The sequence below is a fragment of the Podarcis melisellensis genome, assembly GCF_964234715.1.
Source record: "Podarcis melisellensis genome assembly, chromosome: 10".
NCBI lineage: Eukaryota > Metazoa > Chordata > Lepidosauria > Squamata > Lacertidae > Podarcis > Podarcis melisellensis.
The window spans coordinates 72,102,583-72,121,905 of NC_138542.1; the positions used below are offsets into that span (position 1 = coordinate 72,102,583).

General features: G+C 47.3%; 1 protein-coding gene across 1 annotated transcript in view; it reads right to left on the bottom strand.

Annotated features, from left to right (window-relative positions):
* KCP (kielin cysteine rich BMP regulator) overlaps positions 1-15,048 on the bottom strand; it is a 99,388-nt gene extending 84,340 nt beyond the window's left edge. Inside the window, exons 1-3 of the mRNA XM_081926662.1 lie at positions 14,588-15,048; positions 6,106-6,662; positions 5,039-5,111 (exon numbers count right to left, since the gene is read on the bottom strand). Coding sequence (XP_081782788.1) covers positions 5,039-5,111; positions 6,106-6,662; positions 14,588-14,705 — 748 coding nt within the window. The 5' untranslated portion in view covers positions 14,706-15,048. The remainder of the gene's footprint in view (positions 1-5,038; positions 5,112-6,105; positions 6,663-14,587) is intronic.
* Between the last annotated feature and the right edge of the window lie 4,275 nt (positions 15,049-19,323).

Sequence of the window (19,323 nt, forward strand, 5' to 3'; positions counted from 1 at the left end):
GTTGACCAAGGCAGAATGGAGCGGGACTATGACTTCCCTTGATCCAGACACTAGACTTCTGTTGATGCAGCCTAGAATAGCATTGGCCTTTTTTGCTGCTGCATCACACTGTGGACGCATGTTCAGTTTGTGGTCCACCAAGACCCCCAGATCCTTTTCACATGTCCTGCTAGTGAGCCAGGTGTCCCCCAGCTCAAGTTTGTGCATCTGGTTCTTCTTGCCCAACTAAAACATCCCAAATGCCGCAGCTTTTGTTCACGGGAGATTCGCTCCACACACCACCTGATCGTTCGTTGTGCCCTTTCTTTATTTTCCCCCACCTCCACGATACCCTTTTGCAAGGCGTCGGGGCGACAGATCTCTTTAAGAAACTCAACTTTCCGGCGTGAGCTCGAACGCCGCTTGCAAAACAGCGCCCTGCTTTTGTGCTCCAAGATGTTCAGATTCTATGGTCCTCCCTCGAGGATTTACGCCGCTCAACCTCATTTCTCAGAAACCTCGTACTCTTTGCCCCATGACCTCTTTGGGGCAGCGGTGGGAGAGGGGAATTAATTGGCCAATTACCTGAAAAGAGGCTTCTGAAGGGTCATCAGACTGAGCCTGCCAAAACATTTTGACCTTTGACTGCAGACTGGCAGTGGCTGCGGAGCTGGTTGCAAGCTGAGTTCCTTTAAGCCCTGCTAAAATTCAGACGGCTTTGCGGGATTTCTGGTTTGAGCATTGTGTTCCAGAAGCTGCAGAGATCTGTGGGGGGCTGGTTTCACTCCCCCCTCCTCCTCGCTACATTTCCCAAGCGTTTGAGAAGCTGCCCCCTGGAAAAGGGCACTGGGGACCTCTGAAGTCTTTGTCCAAACAGGGAAGGAAAGAAGGAAGGGCGCCTTGCAGGTGTCTAGAGGAGGGGAAATCACTGATTTATAGAGTTGGAATGCACCCAAAGGTCATTTAGTCCAACCCCATGAAATGCAGGAATCGCAGCTAAAGAATCCCATCTTAAAAACCTCCAGTGAGGGAGAGTTCACCACCACCTTCTGCGGGCGTCAAACAGCTCTTGCATCAAGCAAGTTCTTCCTAACGTCCAGATGGAATCTCCTTTCTTGCCCCCAGAGCCATGGGTTCGAGTCTTACCCTCCGGCACAGCAGAGAACAAGCTTGCTCCTTCTTCCAGGCCTTGAGATCTTGGCTCTCCCATCTCCTCTCAGTCTCCTCTTTCCCAGGCGAAACGTACCCAGCTCCTTCAACCGTTCCTCATCAGGCTTGATTTCAAGACCCTCGGTTGTTTTGATCGCCTGCCTCTTCCGTGCATCTTCCGGCTTGGATCACCTGCAGTGCCTCTTGGCCTAGCCTATCTCACAGGGTTGTTGTGGGAATAAAATGAGGAGGTGTGCCATGTGCAGCACACCTTGCGCTCTTTGGAGGAGCTGGGTTCTCCCTCCAATGTCGGAGGGTGTAGGCACCTGAGATTGTAGCTGTGATTCCTGCATTGTGGGGGTTGGTCTGGATGACCCCTGGGGTCCCTTCCAATGCAGGGAATTCCCAGTTGTTTGGAATTGCAGGAGGGCAGAGCGCTGCTGCTGCCCCACCCGGGTCTTGCTTGACACAGGTTGGCCACGCTGAAGGATTCTGGGTGACACCCTTGAATCCCGGTTCGAATCCCCGCGACGGGGTGAGCTCCTGTTGCTCTCTCCCAGCTCCTGCCAACCTAGCAGTTCGAAAGCACGTCAAAGTGCAAGTAGATAAATAGGTACCACTCTGGCGGGAAGGTAAACGGCATTTCCGTGCGTTGCTCTGGTTCGCCAGAAGCGGCTTAGTCATGCTGGACACATGACCCGGAAGCTGTATGCCGGCTCCCTCGGCCAGTAAAGTGAGATGAGCGCCACAACCCCAGAGTCGGTCACGACTGGACCTAATGGTCAGGGGTCCCTTTACCTTTACCTTTAATGTATTAAGAGAAAATTTGATGCTAATGATGTACAGATAGTATTTAACACCAGTGAAGCTAGCAAAAATGTATCATACTCTTGATAATAAATGCTGGAAATGTAAGGAAAAAGAAGGAACCTTTTACCACATGTGGTGGACGTGCCCCAAGGTAAAATACTTCTGGGAAAGGATTTATAATGAACTGAATAAAGTGTTGAAACGCATATTTATTAAGAAACCAGAAGCCTTTTTACCTGGTATAGTGGGGGGAGAAATCCCCAAAAAGGATGTTACTTTTTTTCTGTATGCCACAACAGCTGCGAGAATATTACTAGCGAAGAATTGGAAGAAACAAGATTTACCAGCTATAGAAGAATGGCAGATTAAGATGATGGACTATATGGAACTTGCCGAACTGACTGGGAGACTCTGAGACCACAGAGAAGAGACGGTGGAAAAAGACTGGAAGAAGTTTAAAGAATATTTGAAAAAATATGTTAATATTTAAATCTTAGAACAGCTTTGGAAGTGGATATAAGCTGTAGGGTTAGAAGTAGAAGATAGTGTATTTTAAAATAGTATTATTTGTAAGTGATAAAATGTGCAGATTTTTATGGTAAAAGTAAGTGCGATTTAAAAATGGTTAGAAATTATGATAAACGAAACTGCTAAAGATGAGGTAAAATGGAAATCAGATAGGGGGGACTTGGGGAAGCCCACCTAACAATGTTTAGAAAAAATAAGGATAAGATAAGAATTTGTTTGTATTGTTTATTTGTGTTATAAAATGAATAAAAAATTTTGGAAGGAAAGAAGAAAGAAAAAAGAAAACAGGATGTTGGACTCGATGGGCCATTGACCTGCGCTAGCAACCGCTTCTCGTGTCCTTAACAGCTATAATACTTAGCGCAAAAAATAAATGGATCATTTGCAAAGCCCCAGAGAGAGATCTCTCCAACACGCCATTCGCTTGGCTCGGGAACAGAGAAAAACGTCAAGCCCCTTCGTCACCTCCCTCCAGACAGATCGCCCCCCACTCCTTTCCCACTCTATTCCAGATGTCAGCCCCTCCTCCTCTCTCAACAGCTGGAGCCCATCCAAGGCCCACAAATTGTACCCGCCCAGGACAGAGAACATCTGGTGCGGCTGATTCCTGCTCTTTGCACAGATGTTGAAGGCTTGACATGGCGAGAACGTTCCCAAAGTCAGCGGATTGCTTTGATGTCACGTTTCTTTGCTTCTCCCTTCCCACCAAGTCCATTCCGTGCGGATGAAGAATGATAAAATTGTAGAGATGGAAGGGATCACCCGCCCCGGGTCATCTAGTCCTACCCCCGCTGCAATGCAGGAATCTCAGTTTAAAAACCACCTTTCTGTCTTCTCATTTCCAAGCTAAACATATCCAGCTCCCAGATGTTCTGGACTACGAGTCCAGACATGCTTCCACCAGCCACCATTTCATACAACTCTGTGCTGGACTGCGCTGGTGGGAGTTTGAAATATACTCAGAGTCGAGGGTGGATTTCATCCTCTTTATTCAGCTCATAGTGGTGAGGAGTAATGAAAGTTCCCCCAGAATGTCTGCTTTATATACATTCTTTACACAATGGGCCCCACGTGATTGGCTAATTCCGGGATTCACTCGTAGGCCAATCAGGTTGCGGATTCACTTCCACCTGGAGCTGGATTGGGTGGCTCCTGTGGACCAATCAGACTGCTGCATTCTGGACCCTATTGTTCTAGGACCAATCAGACTGCTGCATTCTGGATCCTATTGTTCTAGAACCAATCAGACTGCTGCATTCTGGATCCTATTGTTCTAGGACCAATCAGACTGCTGCATTCTGGATCCTATTATTCTAGGACCAATCAGACGGCTGCATTCTGGATCCTATTGTTCTAGGACCAATCAGACTGCTGCATTCTGGATCCTATTCAACTCAGTACATAACAGTTCCCAAAGTCAGCGGGCCGCTTTGATGTCTTGCTATTTTGCTTCCCAGTTCTGTTACGTTTAGTTGGAGAGGATATTCCAAAAAAAGATGTAAATTTGTTTATGTACAACGCAAAGTCTGCAAGGATACTTCCGGCTTAGAAATGGAAACGACAGGAAATTCCAACATTGGAGGAATGGGAGTGAGATGGTGGAATACGTAGACCTGGCAATGCTGAGGGGGAGGATCCGGAATCAGCGCGACAAACTGTTTCAAAAGGACTGGAGCAAATTTATATCCTATATGAAAGAGCGTTGTAAACATCTGAAAATGTTAAGTTGAAATGTTTTGTAATGTGAATATAAGAAACTGATTTACATATAATTCAGGTGAAGTACAAAAAGAAGATCGCAGGTAAAAAAGTGGTTATAGAAATGCTAAAAATCCAGTAAAGATATTTGGAAGTCAGAAAGGGAAGGAGGTCGATGCTCAGTTTGAGCAAGGTTTCAGGTTACAGAACTACCGTATTTTTTGCTCTATAAGACTCACTTTTCCCCTCCTAAAAAGTAAAGAGAAATGTGTGTGCGTCTTATGGAGCGAATGCAGGCTGCACAGCTATCCCAGAAGCCAGAACAGCAAGAGGGATTGCTGCTTTCACTGCGCAGCGATCCCTCTTGCTGTTCTGGCTTCTGAGATTCAGAATATTTTTTTTCTTGTTTTCCTCCTCCAAAAACTAGGTGCGTCCTGGGGTCTGATGCGTCTTATAGAGCGAAAAATATGGTATGTAATAGAATTTGATCATGATAAATATGGCAAACTTAATAGAATTATTATTATTTTTAAACTCCATTCCGGGTGGATGAAGAATGATAAAATTGTAGAGGTGGAAGGGATCGCGGACCCCGGGTCATCTAGTCCAACCCCCTCTACAATGCAGGAATCTCAGTTTAAAAAACCACCTTTCGGTCTTCTCATTTCTAAGCTAAACATACCCAGCTCCCGGATGTTCTGGACTATGAGTCCAGACATGCTTCCACCGGCCACCATTTCATACAACTCTGTGCTGGACTGGGCTGATGGGAATTATAGTCCAAAGGCCTCAAGTGTGGCAGGTTGGGCAAGGGCGTCTCAGCCAACGCCTGCGCAGACAAACCGGGATGCCACCCAACACCCCCAGCTCTTACCTGGCAGGTTCTCGCAGTGCCAGGGACGGTGGGGGAAGCCACTGGGCGAAATCTCTGCTGTCTGCCAGTAGCCCTGCAAAATGAAAAGAAATAAAATAAAATAAAATGCCTTGTAGGGGTATGAATTGAGAAAGAAGTGGTTTTGTTAAAATCAAGCACCAGAATAATAGAACCTGTTTTTTGGGGACAGGAGGCGGGCAGGTGTGGAGGATTCCCTGGTCCTGAATGGGATAACTGTGCCCCTGAAGGACCAGGTGCACAGCCTGGGGGGTCATTTTAGACTCACAGCTGTCCATGGAGGCGCAGGTCAGTTCTGTGTCCAGGGCGGCTGTGTCCCAGCTCCATCTGGCATGCAGGATGAGACCCTTGCTGCCCGCAGACTGTCTCGCCAGAGTGGTGCATGCTCTGGTTATCTCTCGCTTGGATTACTGCAATGCGCTCTATGTAGGGCTACCTTTGAAGGTGACTCGGAAACTACAACTAATCCAGAATGTGGTAGCTAGAAGGTTGACTGGGAGCAACTGCCGAGACCATATAACCCTGGTCTTGAAAGACCTGCACTGGCTCCCAGTACGTTTCCGAGCACAATTCAAAGTGTTGGTACTTTAAAGTCCTAAATGGCCTCGATCCAATATATCTGAAGGAGCGTCTCCAACCCCATCATTCTGCCCAGACACTGAGGTCCAGCTCTGAGGGCCTTCTGGCAGTTCCCCCACAAGTTACAGGGAACCAGGCAGAGGGCCTTCTCGGTAGTGGCACCTGCCCTGTGGAACGCCCTCCCACCAGATGTCAAAGAGAAAAACAACTACCAGACTTTTAGAGGACATATGAAGGCAGCCCTGTTTAGGGAAGCTTTTAATGTTTAATAGGTTATTGCAGTTTAGTGTTCTGTTGGAAGCCGCCCAGAGTGGCTGGGGAAACCCAGCCAGATGGGCGGGGTATAAATAATAAATTATGATGATGATGAAAACTTAATAAAAATATTAAGCAGATCCAGCAGAACTAGGAAACAGCTTTCACCCGGTTCGCAGGTACTGGCATTCGGGAGCATCGCGTTGCCAACTTACCAGGAACTTGCTGGCCTTGTCTCCTTCCAAACTGGCAAAGGTGACCTGCAGGTCCAGGGGCAGGATGAGGCTCAGCACCTCCTCGCCGCCGCCTTTCTCAAAGACGACGGGCTCCCGGCAGTCGACAAAGAGTGAGATGCGTTGCGGCTCCAGATGGAGGGCCAGCCGTACCCAGAGACCGTGGGCAAAGGGGTTGCTCCCGGGGAAGACCAAGGAGGCCGGCTCCATGTTGTGGACGGCGCGGTAGTCGAGGCGCAGCTGGCCGGACCGGGTGCTGGACACCAGCTGCAGAAGGGGGCGCCCGTCCCGCTTGGTGGCGGCCGGCGAGACCAGCGAGACGAGGGTCCCTTCCGAGCTGCGGCTCTGGCGGGCCACAAAGTGGAATCCGAGGGCCGCTTGAACCGTGGACAGCAGGTAGACGGAATAGTCCCAGGGGAGAGTCAGGTGGGGCACCCTCTGGCGGAACTTCCAGGCCGGCACACCCGGATCGGGACCCTTGGCCTTGGTGACCCCCACGACAGAGCGGGTGACGTTGAGGGCCTCCAGCAGGTCAATGACTGCAAAAATAAAAAGAGAGAGGGAGAGAGATGAGGTGGAGGAGAAAGATTTAATATCTATTTATCTATTCCTTTATTTTTCAAATCTATTTTATTAGATTTCCACAAACGCCGTATAAAATTCCAATACATGATCGGGTCCTGTATCCATAAAGGAGCGTCTCCATCCCCATCGTTCAGCCCGGACACTGAGGTCCAGCTCCGAGGGCTTTCTGGCGGTTCCCTCCCTGCGAGAAGTGAGGTTACAGGGAACCAAGCAGAGGGCCTTCTCGGTGGTGGCCCCCGCCCTGTGGAACGCCCTCCCATCAGATGTCAAGGAAATAAACAACTACCTGACGTGTAGAAGACATCTGAAGGCAGCCCTGTTTAGGGAAGTTTTTAAGGTCTGACCCTGAAGTGTATTTAATATTTGGTTGGAAGCCGCCCAGAGTGGCTGGGGAAACCCAGCCAGATGGGCAGGGTATAAATAAAAAATTATTATTATTTAAATTATTTTCCCATCCCTTTTCCCGTGGTATGTCCCCTCCAACCCCTTTGCTGCACCCCGTTTTCCCTCTTTTCCTTCCCGATGAAAGGAGGTTAAATCCTGCAGGGCCCTGGTCTCCTGGGACAGAGCATTCCACCAGGTCGGAGCCATCACTGAGAAGGCCCTGGCCCTGGGGGAGGATAGTCTGACTTCCTTAGGGCCCAGGACCTCTAAACTATGGTTATTCATGGATCTTAAGGTCCTCTGTGGGGCAGACCAGGAGAGGCGGTCCCGTAGATAAAAGACAGTCCTTCTAACTCAACTGGCAGAGCACCAAACTCAGGCTCAAGGGTTTGAGTCCCACGTTTAGGCAAAAGATTCCTTCATTGCAGGAGGTGGGACTAGGTGAAACCTTGTGGTCCCTTCCAGCTCTACAACTCTATGATTCATAGAATCATAGAATCATAGAGTTGGAGGAGACCACAAGGGCCATCGAGTCCAACCCCCTGCCAAGCAGGAAACACCATCAGAGCACTCCTGACATATGGTTGTCAAGCCTCTGCTTAAAGACCTCCAAAGAAGGAGACTCCACCACACTCCTTGGCAGCAAATTCCACTGTCGAACAGCTCTTACTGTCAGGAAGTTCTTCCTAATGTTTAGGTGGAATCTTCTTTCTTGTAGTTTGGATCCATTGCTCCGTGTCTGCTTCTCTGGAGCAGCAGAAAACAACCTTTCTCCCTCCTCTATGTGACATCCTTTTATATATTTGAACATGGCTATCATATCACCCCTTAGCCTTCTCTTCTCCAGGCTAAACATGCCCAGCTCCCTTAGCCGTTCCTCATAAGGCATCGTTTCCAGGCCTTTGACCATTTGGGTTGCCCTCCTCTGGACACGTTCCAGTTTGTCAGTGTCCTTCTTGAACTGTGGTGCCCAGAACTGGACACAGTACTCCAGGTGAGGTCTGACCAGAGCAGAATACAGTGGCACTATTACTTCCCTTGATCTAGATGCTATACTCCTATTGATGCAGCCCAGAATTGCATTGGCTTTTTTAGCTGCCGCGTCACACTGTTGGCTCATGTCAAGTTTGTGGTCAACCAAGACTCCTGGATCCTTTTCACATGTACTGCTCTCAAGCCAGGTGTCACCCATCTTGTATTTGTGCCTCTCATTTTTTTTGCCCAAGTGCAATACTTTACATTTCTCCCTGTTAAAATTCATCTTGTTTGTTTTGGCCCAGTTCTCTAATCTGTCAAGGTCGTTTTGAAGTGTGATCCTGTCCTCTGGGGTGTTAGCCACCCCTCCCAGTTTGGTGTCATCTGCAAATTTGATCAGGATGCCCTTGAGTCCATCATCCAAGTCGTTGATAAAGATGTTGAATAAGACCGGGCCCAAGACAGAACCCTGTGGCACCCCACTAGTCACAAATGATTCTATCATTTGTGAAGCACGTCGTTAAACTGTGGAACTCACTCTTTCAGGAGGCAGTGAAGATCACCAAATTGGATGTCTTTGAAAGAGGATCAGAAGGGGCTACTCTGCTCAGAGGCAGCAATGCTTCTGACCACCAGATTTTGGAAGCCACAAAAAACCAGAAGCCTTTTCTTGCCAGGTATTTTAGGCAAAATACCAAAAGAAACGAGGACTTTATATATGTATGCCACTGCAAGCAGCGAAAACGTTGACTGCACAAAATCAGGAGACTGGAGGAATACCAACTAAAGAACAACGGCAAGAGTTGATGAACTATCCAGAACTGGCAAAAAATGACAGATTAAGAGGAAAAGACAACAGCGACTTTGAAAAAGAATGGGAACAGTTTATATTATATTTGCAGAAACAAAGGAAGTCAATAGACTTGATGGCAGGATTCAAATAAACATTCACATTATTAGTACTAGAAAATGTTTAGAAAATAGTGAAATATTATACTGTACAGTCATACCTCGGGTTAAATGTGCTTCAGGTTGAGCATTTTCAGGCGACCCGGAAGTAACGGAGCACATTAATTCTGGGTTATGCCGCTCGCGCATGCGCAAACGCTCAAAATGACGTCATGCGCATGTGTGGAAGCGGCAAATCAAGACCCGCAGACATGCTTGCACGGGTTGTGTTCGCTTCCAGGTGTGAACGGGGCTCTGGAATGGATCCTGTTTGCATCCAGAGGTACCACTGTATTTACTTTTATTTTTATGTTTTTAGGCTTGATGCTATGTTATTAATAACTTTTTCTGTTAGGAGATAGCAAAGTGGGTGAAAAAAGAAACAAACCAGAAGCGGAAGTTGGGGAAAGCCCTGGAGGGGAGGGAGAGAGGAATATATAGTGAATGTTAAGAAATTGAGATGTATGTAATGAATGAAAAAGAAAAATGAATAATTTTTTAATTAAAAAAACCCAATAGATTTTGGAAGCTGCAGGAAAGGAGAGGGGTCTTGCGTTCGAATTCTGCTTGCGCATCTGCTTGGCCACTGCGAGAACAGGATGCTGGACTAGATCCATAGCTGTCAACGTTTCCCTTTTTTTAAAGGGAAATTCCCTTATTCCGAATAGGATTCCTCACAAGAAAAGGGAAAAGTTGACAGCTATGACTAGATCCTGCAGGCCTCTTCCGATGTTCTTGTGTCCGCGCGGCAGAAACGCTTGCCACATCGATGTGGCGCCCTGTGCGCGAGAGAGATGGTGGAGGAGACTCTCCCAAGCCAGCTGTGACATTGGGCGCACATCTGTGCATGCCCTTCATATGTCCTTCTGCTGGATTTGCAAAAAAAACAACAACCCCAAAGTCCGGGGCTGTCACTCCGAATCATTTGTGGGCAGATGCGTCCCCCGGCCCACATAACTTTCGTGTGCAAAAGGCAACGCTCCCTTTGTCGAGAGCTCGGCCAGGACTGAGCGGTGCCTGGGCGCTTTTCCCAGAAAACCCCTCCTGATCCCAGTTTAATTAAGAACAGCTGGGGCTGCTCCAATGGAACTGGGGGGAGGCAGACTGGAATGTGGGGGGAGGAGAGAGAGCGTCTAGGCCCCGGACGCCGACTGGCCTTTGGAATATGTGGTCAACTCTCGGCCTGGAGTTGGGTGAGTGGACTGAGAAAAGACAGAAATGAAACCCTGCCCCAGCCACTGCCAATATTTTCGTACCTCTTTCCCCAAATTGCATTGCAAAGCTGTTTGCAAGCCACGGGAACCAGAAAGACACCATTAAGCAGTTGGTCCCTTACCTTTATGGAGACACGGGTGGCACTGTGGGTTAAACCACAGAGCCTAGGACTTGCCTATCGGAAGGTCAGCGGTTCGAATCCCCGCGACAGGGTGAGCTCCTGTTGCTCGGTCCCTGCTCCTGCCAACCTAGCAGTTCGAAAGCATGTCAAAGTGCAAGTAGATAAATAGGTACCGCTGTGGCAGGAAAGTAAACGGTGTTTCCGTGCGGTGCTCTGGTTCGCCAGAAGCGGCTTAGTCATGCTGGCCACATGACCCGGAAGCTGTATGCCGGCTCCCTCTGCCAGTAAAGTGAGATGAGCGCCGCAACCCCAGAGTCGGCCACGACTGGACCTAATGATCAGGGGTCCTTTCACCTTGACCTTTTACCCTTACCTTTCCCGCCCCGACCTAGCCACAGTGATCCATGTGACGGTCAGCTCCAGGCTTGACTACTGTAATTCACTCTACGCAGGGCTGCCCCGGAAACTCCAGCGGGTGCAGAATGCTGCAGCAAGGCTCCTCATGGTGTCCCTGCCATGGGAGTATATTCACCCAGTGCTTTACCAGTTGCACTGGCTCCCGGTGGAGTATTGGGTCAGGTTCAGGGTGCTGGTTTTGACTTTTAAAGCCCTTTGTGGCTTAGGGCCCTCGTATTTACGGGACGGCCTCTCCTGGTCTGCCCCACCTTAAGCTCCATGAACAACCATAGTTTAGAGGTCCTGGGCCCTAAGGAAGTCAGACTATCCTCCACCAGGGCCAGGGCCTTCTCAGTGATGGCTCCGACCTGGTGGAATGCTCTGTCCCACGAGACCAGGGTCCTGCAGGATTTAACTTCCTTCCGCCGGGCCTGTAAGACAGAGCTATTCCGCCTGGCTTTCAATTTGAATTTAGCCTGATCTTTTATTCCCCTTCCTTCCCTCCCCCTCCCCTTTCTATGAAGATCACCTGCTCTGGGATCCCACAGCTAATTCTCCTGTGGTCTCCTCGCTGGCCCAAGTAGGACCAATTCAGCCAGCTAGGCCTGGGGATTATCTAATGCTTATTTCCCCAAAATTGATTTTTGAATTTTATTGTTAATCGTGTTTTTATACTGTATTTTATGCTGCTTTTATAATTAAAGTGTTTTAAATTTGTTGTTAGCCGCCCTGAGCCTGGTTTTTGAACCGGGAAGGGCGGGGTATACATAAAATATTATTATTATTATTATTATTATTATTATTATTATTATTATTATTATTATCTGCCCTGCGTCTTTGAACATTCAGGAGAGCGAGGAAAACTGCTCTCCACTCTTTCCAGTCCAGGCATAATTGGCTATTTTGGTGCCTGATCCAGGGAACGCGAAACAGTCTGAAGTCTCATTGACTCCAGCGGGAAGGGAAGAAGAATGCTCTTAAATGCAGAATTGGCTGGATCCTGCCTCTTTCCCCAGGGAGGGGAACCCAGAGAAGATTCTGCCCCATGTGCTCTAGCAAAGAGGAGATGCGAACAGTTGCTTTTCCATCCAGCCACTAAAGAAGAGTGGTTACTGGGATAGCTCAGTCAGTAGAGTACGATACTCTAAACCCTCAGGGTGTGGGTTCGAGTCTCACATGGGGCAAAAAATTGCTGCATTGCGGGGGGTTGGACTAGAGATGATCCTTAGAGTCCCTTCCAATTCCACAGCTCTATGATCTATTATCAAAGTGCAAAATGGGCCAGTTTGGGCTCCAGTAAAATCGAATCACATAAAGGAAAACGTTCAATTTCCCTCTGTGAGTTCGTGGAAACATTTATTGTTTATTCCTCAAAATGTGTACACAGCTTGATTGTATTTATTTTCAACAATAAAAAAAGAACCTTCAACATGTTTCACAAAATAAGATAAAGCAATAAAATTACCACCCAGAAAAAAACGGCAACAATAATTTAATGCATTCCTGAAGTTCAAATGACGATAGGCCAAAAACAGTGCTTGCACGAACTCTGTAAACATCTGGAGAGGCTAGTCTAAACAAAAATGTTTTTAGGAGGTGCTAAAAAAAGTGATTTGAAGGTGACTGTCTGCTATCAATAGGCAGGGAGTTCCGCAGTGTAGATGCTGCCACATTTAAAAACTGAGTGTCTTTTGATTTTTTAAAAAATAATATTTATTAAAGTTTTAAAGGTTACAAAAAGAAAAAAGTAAAAACACCATATTAAACAAAAACAAAACAACACATCGCAATAAAAAATAAAGAAAGAAAGAAAAAGAAGAAAACAGAAAAAATAAAATCCATTAAAAAAAACACAACGAATCTTCCCATAATTTATCTTTCATTTGCTTGTTTCCTTGACCTCCTCACACCTCCCTTTTTTGTATTCTAGTTCAGTTAACTATTTCAGCAAATCCTTTCCTTCTTTTCCAATTTTTGTCGTGTAATTTATCTTAACATAATGTAACTTTACTTTCCCTCTTTTCACCAATTAACAGTCTATTTTTCCTTAATCTTTTATAACATTTCTGAAAAAGCCACATAACTTCATTCCAACATCCTTCTAACATTCATTAATTTTACAATGTTTCTGTAAATAGTCTTTAAATTTCTTCCAATCTTCCTCCACCGACTCTTCTCCCTGGTCTCGGATTCTGCCAGTCATTTCCGCCAGTTCCATGTAGTCCATCACCTTCATCTGCCACTCTTCCCGGGTGGGTAGATCTTGTGTCTTCCAGTACTTTGCAATAAGTATTCTTGCTGCTGTTGTAGCATACATAAAGAAAGTTCTATCCTTCTTTGGCACCAATTGGCCGACCATGCCTCGGAGAAAGGCCTCTGGTTTCTTCAGGAAGGTATATTTAAATACCTTTTTCATTTCATTATAGATCATCTCCCAGAATAAAAATTGAGTGTCTTTTGAATGCGGAACATGGGAATCTGCCTTGCATCAAGGAAGACCCCTGGTCCACCCAGCTCAGTATTACCAACACGGACTGCCAGCAGCTCAGCAAGGTTTCAGGCAGGGCCTGTGCTAGTCCTGCCTGGAGAGACCATCAGGGTCTGAACCTGGGACATTCTGTTTGCCAAGCTTAGCACTGAGCCAGGAATCTTTCCAAAGAGGTACACAGAAAGCCGTCTAATACTGAGTTAACTCCATTAGTCCATCTGGCTGGCAGCAGTTGGCCAGGGATTCAGGGCAGTGGACTCATCCAGCCTTGCCTGAAGGTCCTGGAGATTTGAACCCAGGACCTGACAGCAGTTTCCAGAAAGAATAAAACCAGTAAAACAGCTAAAAGCAAATGTAAACTGTCCTGTGATCCTCGGACGAAGTGCTGTACAGAAATTTAACAAACAAACAAGCAGACAACCCTCAAATTATGGTAAATATTTCACTTTCCACTTTTTAAAGTTGCAATACCTAGTTACTAGGCATTGTATGTTACAGATGGTTGAGTTGTCAGAACTTCAGAGGCTTAACAGCAACATTGCAGAACAAATCTAAGCTCCCAACGTATCCCCCCTTTTCTGTCCACAGCCAACCTCAAAACCCTGCCATCCATTTAACCAATAGAATTAATTCGCCTGTATATAGGATTGTACAGTGTATTTGTCATGAGAAGACACTCCCTCAATGGCATCTCACATAAACTTTAAAAAGAAATTTAACAAAAATAAAGGTGTAACATCTCCAAAAATAAATATAAAGAGGGAATGCAGACGAGTGTCACAACGTTTTGGCAGGTCACATTCACAATATACAAAATATAACTTATTCAAAGAATAATTCAATAAATTAAGAGAAGCAAGAAACTAAAAGCAGATTTGAACACACTGATCCACACTCAAGATATCTGGGGAGACTTGGCTAAGAAAAAAATATTGTTTTAGCAGGCGCAGAAAAGAGCACAGCAGAGACGCCTGGCTGGATGTCCAAGTGGCAGGGAGTTCCATAGGAAAATATGGATTTCTTTAAAAACGTGGAACGGGTATGGCGCCTGGCTACTATTTCAGGATTTAGAAACCGGAGGAAAACACAGACTATAACCCAGTTTTGCAAACCGTAAAGCCATGTTAATGAACGGACCCCAAATACCTGGAGAGGGACGCATAGACTAATCCGGCTAGGCTCTGGAAGAAAAGTTTCCTGGCCTTGTCCCCAAGGGGGTCATGGAATGAGAGAACCGTAGAATTGGAAGGGAACGCCAAAGGTCATCTTGCCCAACCCTCTGCGGTTCAGGAACCAGACCCCGATTCTCAGGGGGTCCCACCCCCCAGAGAGAGCCAGGAGCTCGGACTCACCGTTGTCCCCATAGTAGTGGAGGGGCGTTTCCTGGGCGGCCCCCGGGAGGCTGTGCCAGGCGCCCTGAAGGGCCAGCGCTGCCCACTGGACGGCGTAGAGCTGCCAGCACCCCGGCATGGCCCCTGCGCCCCAGATTCATCGGTGGGGGGCACCCAGAGGCGGCGGCGATGGGGCAGGGGCTCCTCTCCAGCCCTAGGAAGCCGCGGAGATGGACGGAGGGATGCGATGCCAGATGCGCCCAGATGCGCGCGGGCTCGGAAGGTTCGCCGCGGGCGCTCCGGCGATGGGGCAGGGTCTTTTCCAGGTGTGGGGATGGGGGTCTCAAGCAGCCCCTTCCCCACAGCGAGCCCTGAGAAGGGGAGAGGTCTGCAAGGAGGAGGAGGAGGAAAGGGGTTGGGTGAGGATGGGCGCCGCCGCCGTGCAAGCCCGTCCCTGCTCCTCCTTCGCCGGCGATGCGGGGCTGAGCCCACCCCACACCGCCCCACGGGGGGAGCAAGGGGGAGAGAGAGGCTAGGCTCCGGCAGGACCCGCAGCTCCCGGGGTGGGAGCGAAAACCCGAGGCGGATCCCGGCTCCGGATCCGAAGCAGCAGCAGGAGGAGCGCGGAAAGGAGCGCACGGTTAAACGGCGGAACGCGCGCCCGCAGGAGGCAGCCATGGGCATCATCTGTGGCATCAGAAACGCCTGCTGGATGAGGCCTGTGGTTCATTTATTCTAGCATCCTGTGATCACAGTGGCCAACCAGATGCCCATCATGGGAAACCCATAAGCAGGATTCGAACTGAGTTCCAGCTTCGAAGGCCTTCTCCCTCGGCCATAGCTGTCAAGTTTTCCCTTTTCTTGCGAGGAATCCTGTTCGGAATAAGGGAATTTCCCTTTAAAAAAGGGAAATGTTGATGATGTATAGATGGCACTTGACTCCTGTTAAACTAGCAAAGATCTATCATAACTGTGATAACCTATGTTGGAAAAGTAAAGAAAAAGAAGGAACTTTTTACCATATGCGGTGGACCTGCCCTAAGGTGAAAGACTTCTGGGAAAAGATTTATAATGAATTGAAAAAAATGCTGAAATATACATTTATAAAGAAACCAAAGGCCTTTCTTCTTGGAATAACAGGTTTGGAATTGACCAAGAAAGATGTTAAATTATTTTTGTTTGCCACAACAGCTGCGCGAATCTTATTAGCTAAGAAGTGGAAATTGCAAGAACTACCAACTGTGGAAGAATGGCAGATGAAGATGATGGATTTCTCGGAGCTAGCCGACCTGACCAGAAGAGTCCATGACCAGAAGGAGGAGGAGTATCAGGAAGAATGGACAAAACTGAATGACTATTTAGTTAAATATGTGAAGTTAAATTAATTGAAAAGAGCTTGCAATTGCCAGATAGGCTTAGGATTTAAATATGTAATATGATGAATTATTATGTTTAATGCTGAATAAATATGAAAGAAACAGGTTAAGCGATGAAGTTAATTATATAAGAATTTGGATTTGGAAAACCGTTAAAATGACATATACTGAAATTCAACTAGGGGGATACAAGGAAGTCACTTTACAATGTTAATAAGATTAGTTTTAATAAGATTATGATTTATGTTTGTTTGTTTATTTGTATGTATGTTTATAAGTTTGTGAAAATCAATAAAAAAATGAGGGGGGGGGAAGGGAAATGTTGATAGCTATTTTCCCTTCCTGCGATAAGTGAGGTTACAGGGAACCAGGCAGAGGGTCTTCTCGGTGGTGGCGCCTGCCCTGTGGAACGCCCTCCTGTCAGATGTCAAAGAGAACAACAAATACCCGACTTTTAGAAGACATCTGAAGGCAGCCCTGTTTAGGGAAGTTTTGAATGTTTGATGATTTATTGTATTTTTAATACAATAAAAATATAAATAAATGTATGGTTGGGGTATACATTTATTATTATTATTGTTATTGTTATTAGTCTCCTAGGTTTTTGATCATGCAGCAGTATCATAATGCCATTATGCAAACTTTTGAGACAACCACATGGGGACTATTGTGTACATTCCTTCTTTACCCATGGAACTCCCTCCCACAGGATGGCCACCAACTTGATCTAGGTCCGTATAGTTAAAGCTCTGGTTTTCCCAGTAGTGATGTATGGAAGTGAGAGCTGGACCATAAAGAAGGCTGATCGCCGAAGAATGGATGCTTTTGAATTCTGGTGCTGGAGGAGACTCTTGAGAGTCCCATGGACTGCAAGAAGATCCAACCTATCCATTCTGAAGGAAACCAGCCCTGAGTGCTCACTGGAAGGACAGATCCTGAGGCTGAGGCTCCAAGACTTTGGCCACCTCATGAGAAGAGAAGACTCCCTGGAAAAGACCCTGATGTTGGGAAAGATGGAGGGCACAGGGAGAAGGGAACGACAGAGGACGAGATGGTTGGACAGTGTTCTCAAAGTTACGAACATGAGTTTGACCAAACTGTGGGAGGCAGTGGAAGACAGGAGTGCATGGCGTGCTGTGGTCCATGGGGTCACGAAGAGTCGGACATGACTAAACAACTCAACAACAACAAGCATGTACCGTATTTTTCGCTCTATAAGACGCACCAGACCACAAGACGCACCTAGTTTTTGGAGGAGGGAAACAAGAAAAAAATATTCTGAATCTCAGAAGCCAGAACAACAAGAGGGATCGCTGCACAGTGAAAGCAGCAATCCCTCTTGCTGTTCTGGCTTCTGGGATAGCTGCGCAGCCTGCATTCGCTCCATAAGACGCACACACATTTCCCCTTACTTTTTAGGAGGGAAGAAGTGAGTCTTATAGAGCAAAAAATATGGTAAGTATCCCGCTGACCACTATCAGAGACAGGATACTGGGCTCAGTGAGTAGGGCTCCCTTTATGTACATTTTATTGATTTAGTGACTTATTTATTTCCTAATTCCACCTCAACTGGAGCTCGAGGTTGCGTAATATACTCAAAAGCAAAAGGGTGTGTGTGTGATTCCTTCCTCTCCCATGAAAAAGAGAGAGAAGAAATTATTGTGCACGATTCACAGTTGTGCCATTAGCTAATAATGATGATGATGTATTAGGTTCATTGCATACTTGGGAATAAAACCCTGCGTTGCTTGCATAAATTTGTTTGCAACAAGTATTGGCACCCTCATTAAAATGCTGGTGTATCAGGCTGCACATTCTGAATGCAAAGCCCCCAGGGCCGAAAAAAATATGGCTGCCCCAACTGGCTACTGGAGTGGCTAGCTAGCAGGAGAAAATACACTGACATATGTCAATCAGGGCTGAAGGCTGCTTGGAATGCTACTGCCCCCTAGTGTACAGATGCAGCACTGTCTAGCTGTTTTTGGTGAGTTTTCATTACAGTGGTACCTTGGTTCTCAAACTTAATCCGTTCCGGAAGTCCGTTCCAAAACCGAAACGTTCCAAAACCAAGGTGCACTTTCCCATAGAAAGTCATGCAAAATGGATTAATCCGTTCCAGACTTCTAAAAACAACCCCTAAAACAGCAATTGAACGTGAATTTTACTATCTAACGAAAGTACATCACTACTGGGAAAACCATAGCTTTAATGATACGGACCTTTGTTGGCAAGGTGATGCCTCTGCTTTTTAAGATGCTGTCTAGGTTTGTCATGGGACGCAGGTGGCGCTGTGGGTTAAAGCCTCAGCGCCTAGGACTTGCCGATCGAAAGGTCGGCGGTTTGAATCCCTGCGGCGGGGTGCGCTCCCGCTGCTCGGTCCCAGCGCCTGCCAACCTAGCAGTTCGAAAGCACCTCCGGGTGCAAGTAGATAAATAGGGACCGCTTACCAGCGGGAAGGTAAACGGCGTTTCCGTGTGCAGCTCTGGCTCGCCAGAGCAGCGATGTCACGCTGGCCATGTGACCCGGAAGTGTCTCCGGACAGCGCTGGCCCCTGGCCTCTTAAGTGAGATGGGCGCACAACCCCAGAGTCTGTCAAGACTGGCCCGTACGGGCAGGGGTACCTTTACCTTTACCTTTACCTAGGTTTGTCATTGCTTTTCTCCCAAGAACCAGGCGTCTTTTAATTGCCTTGTTGTGGCGAAGGGACTATGAGCTATGCCGTGCAGGGCCACCGAAGATGGACAGGTCATAGTGGAGAGTTCTGACCAAACGTGATCCACCTGGAGCAGGAACCGGCAAGCCACTCCAGTATCCCTGCCAAGAAAACTCCATGGAGAAAGACAACAGGCGTATAATTTTTTTTTGTTATGTTAAAATAATAATAATAAATTCAAAATAAAAGTAAAAATTATTGTAGTGTTGGAAGGAGGTCAGGGTCCAACCTCGGACTTTCTGAGATGTTGCAACCCCAAAGTCCCCCCTCCCACTGAGCCCATCTCCTGAGCGTGGGGCAGAGGGGAGATGGAATCACAGCTGAGCTCCCTCCCACCCACCCCTCCCCACTCACACAATGACCCCCAGCTGGCCCCCTTAGTAGCTGCGATGTTTCTAACCTCTCCATTGCTCCAGTCTGCTAATCCTCTTTGTTAGCAAAGCCTATTACCCAGGATGAGTGTGTGTTAGAATGGGGCAGAGCAAGGGTTTTCCCCCCCTCCCTGCACACCTTGCCGTCCCTCCCCCCCCCCCCCGCCTCCACCTTCCCTCCCAGCCACGCACTGAGATCCAGCTTGTAACTTTCGCAGCCAGAAAAGGCACCGTCCACATTCTGGTCCATTGAGTGGGGTTAATCTCATAGCCTATGTCATTCTCCCATTGTTTTTT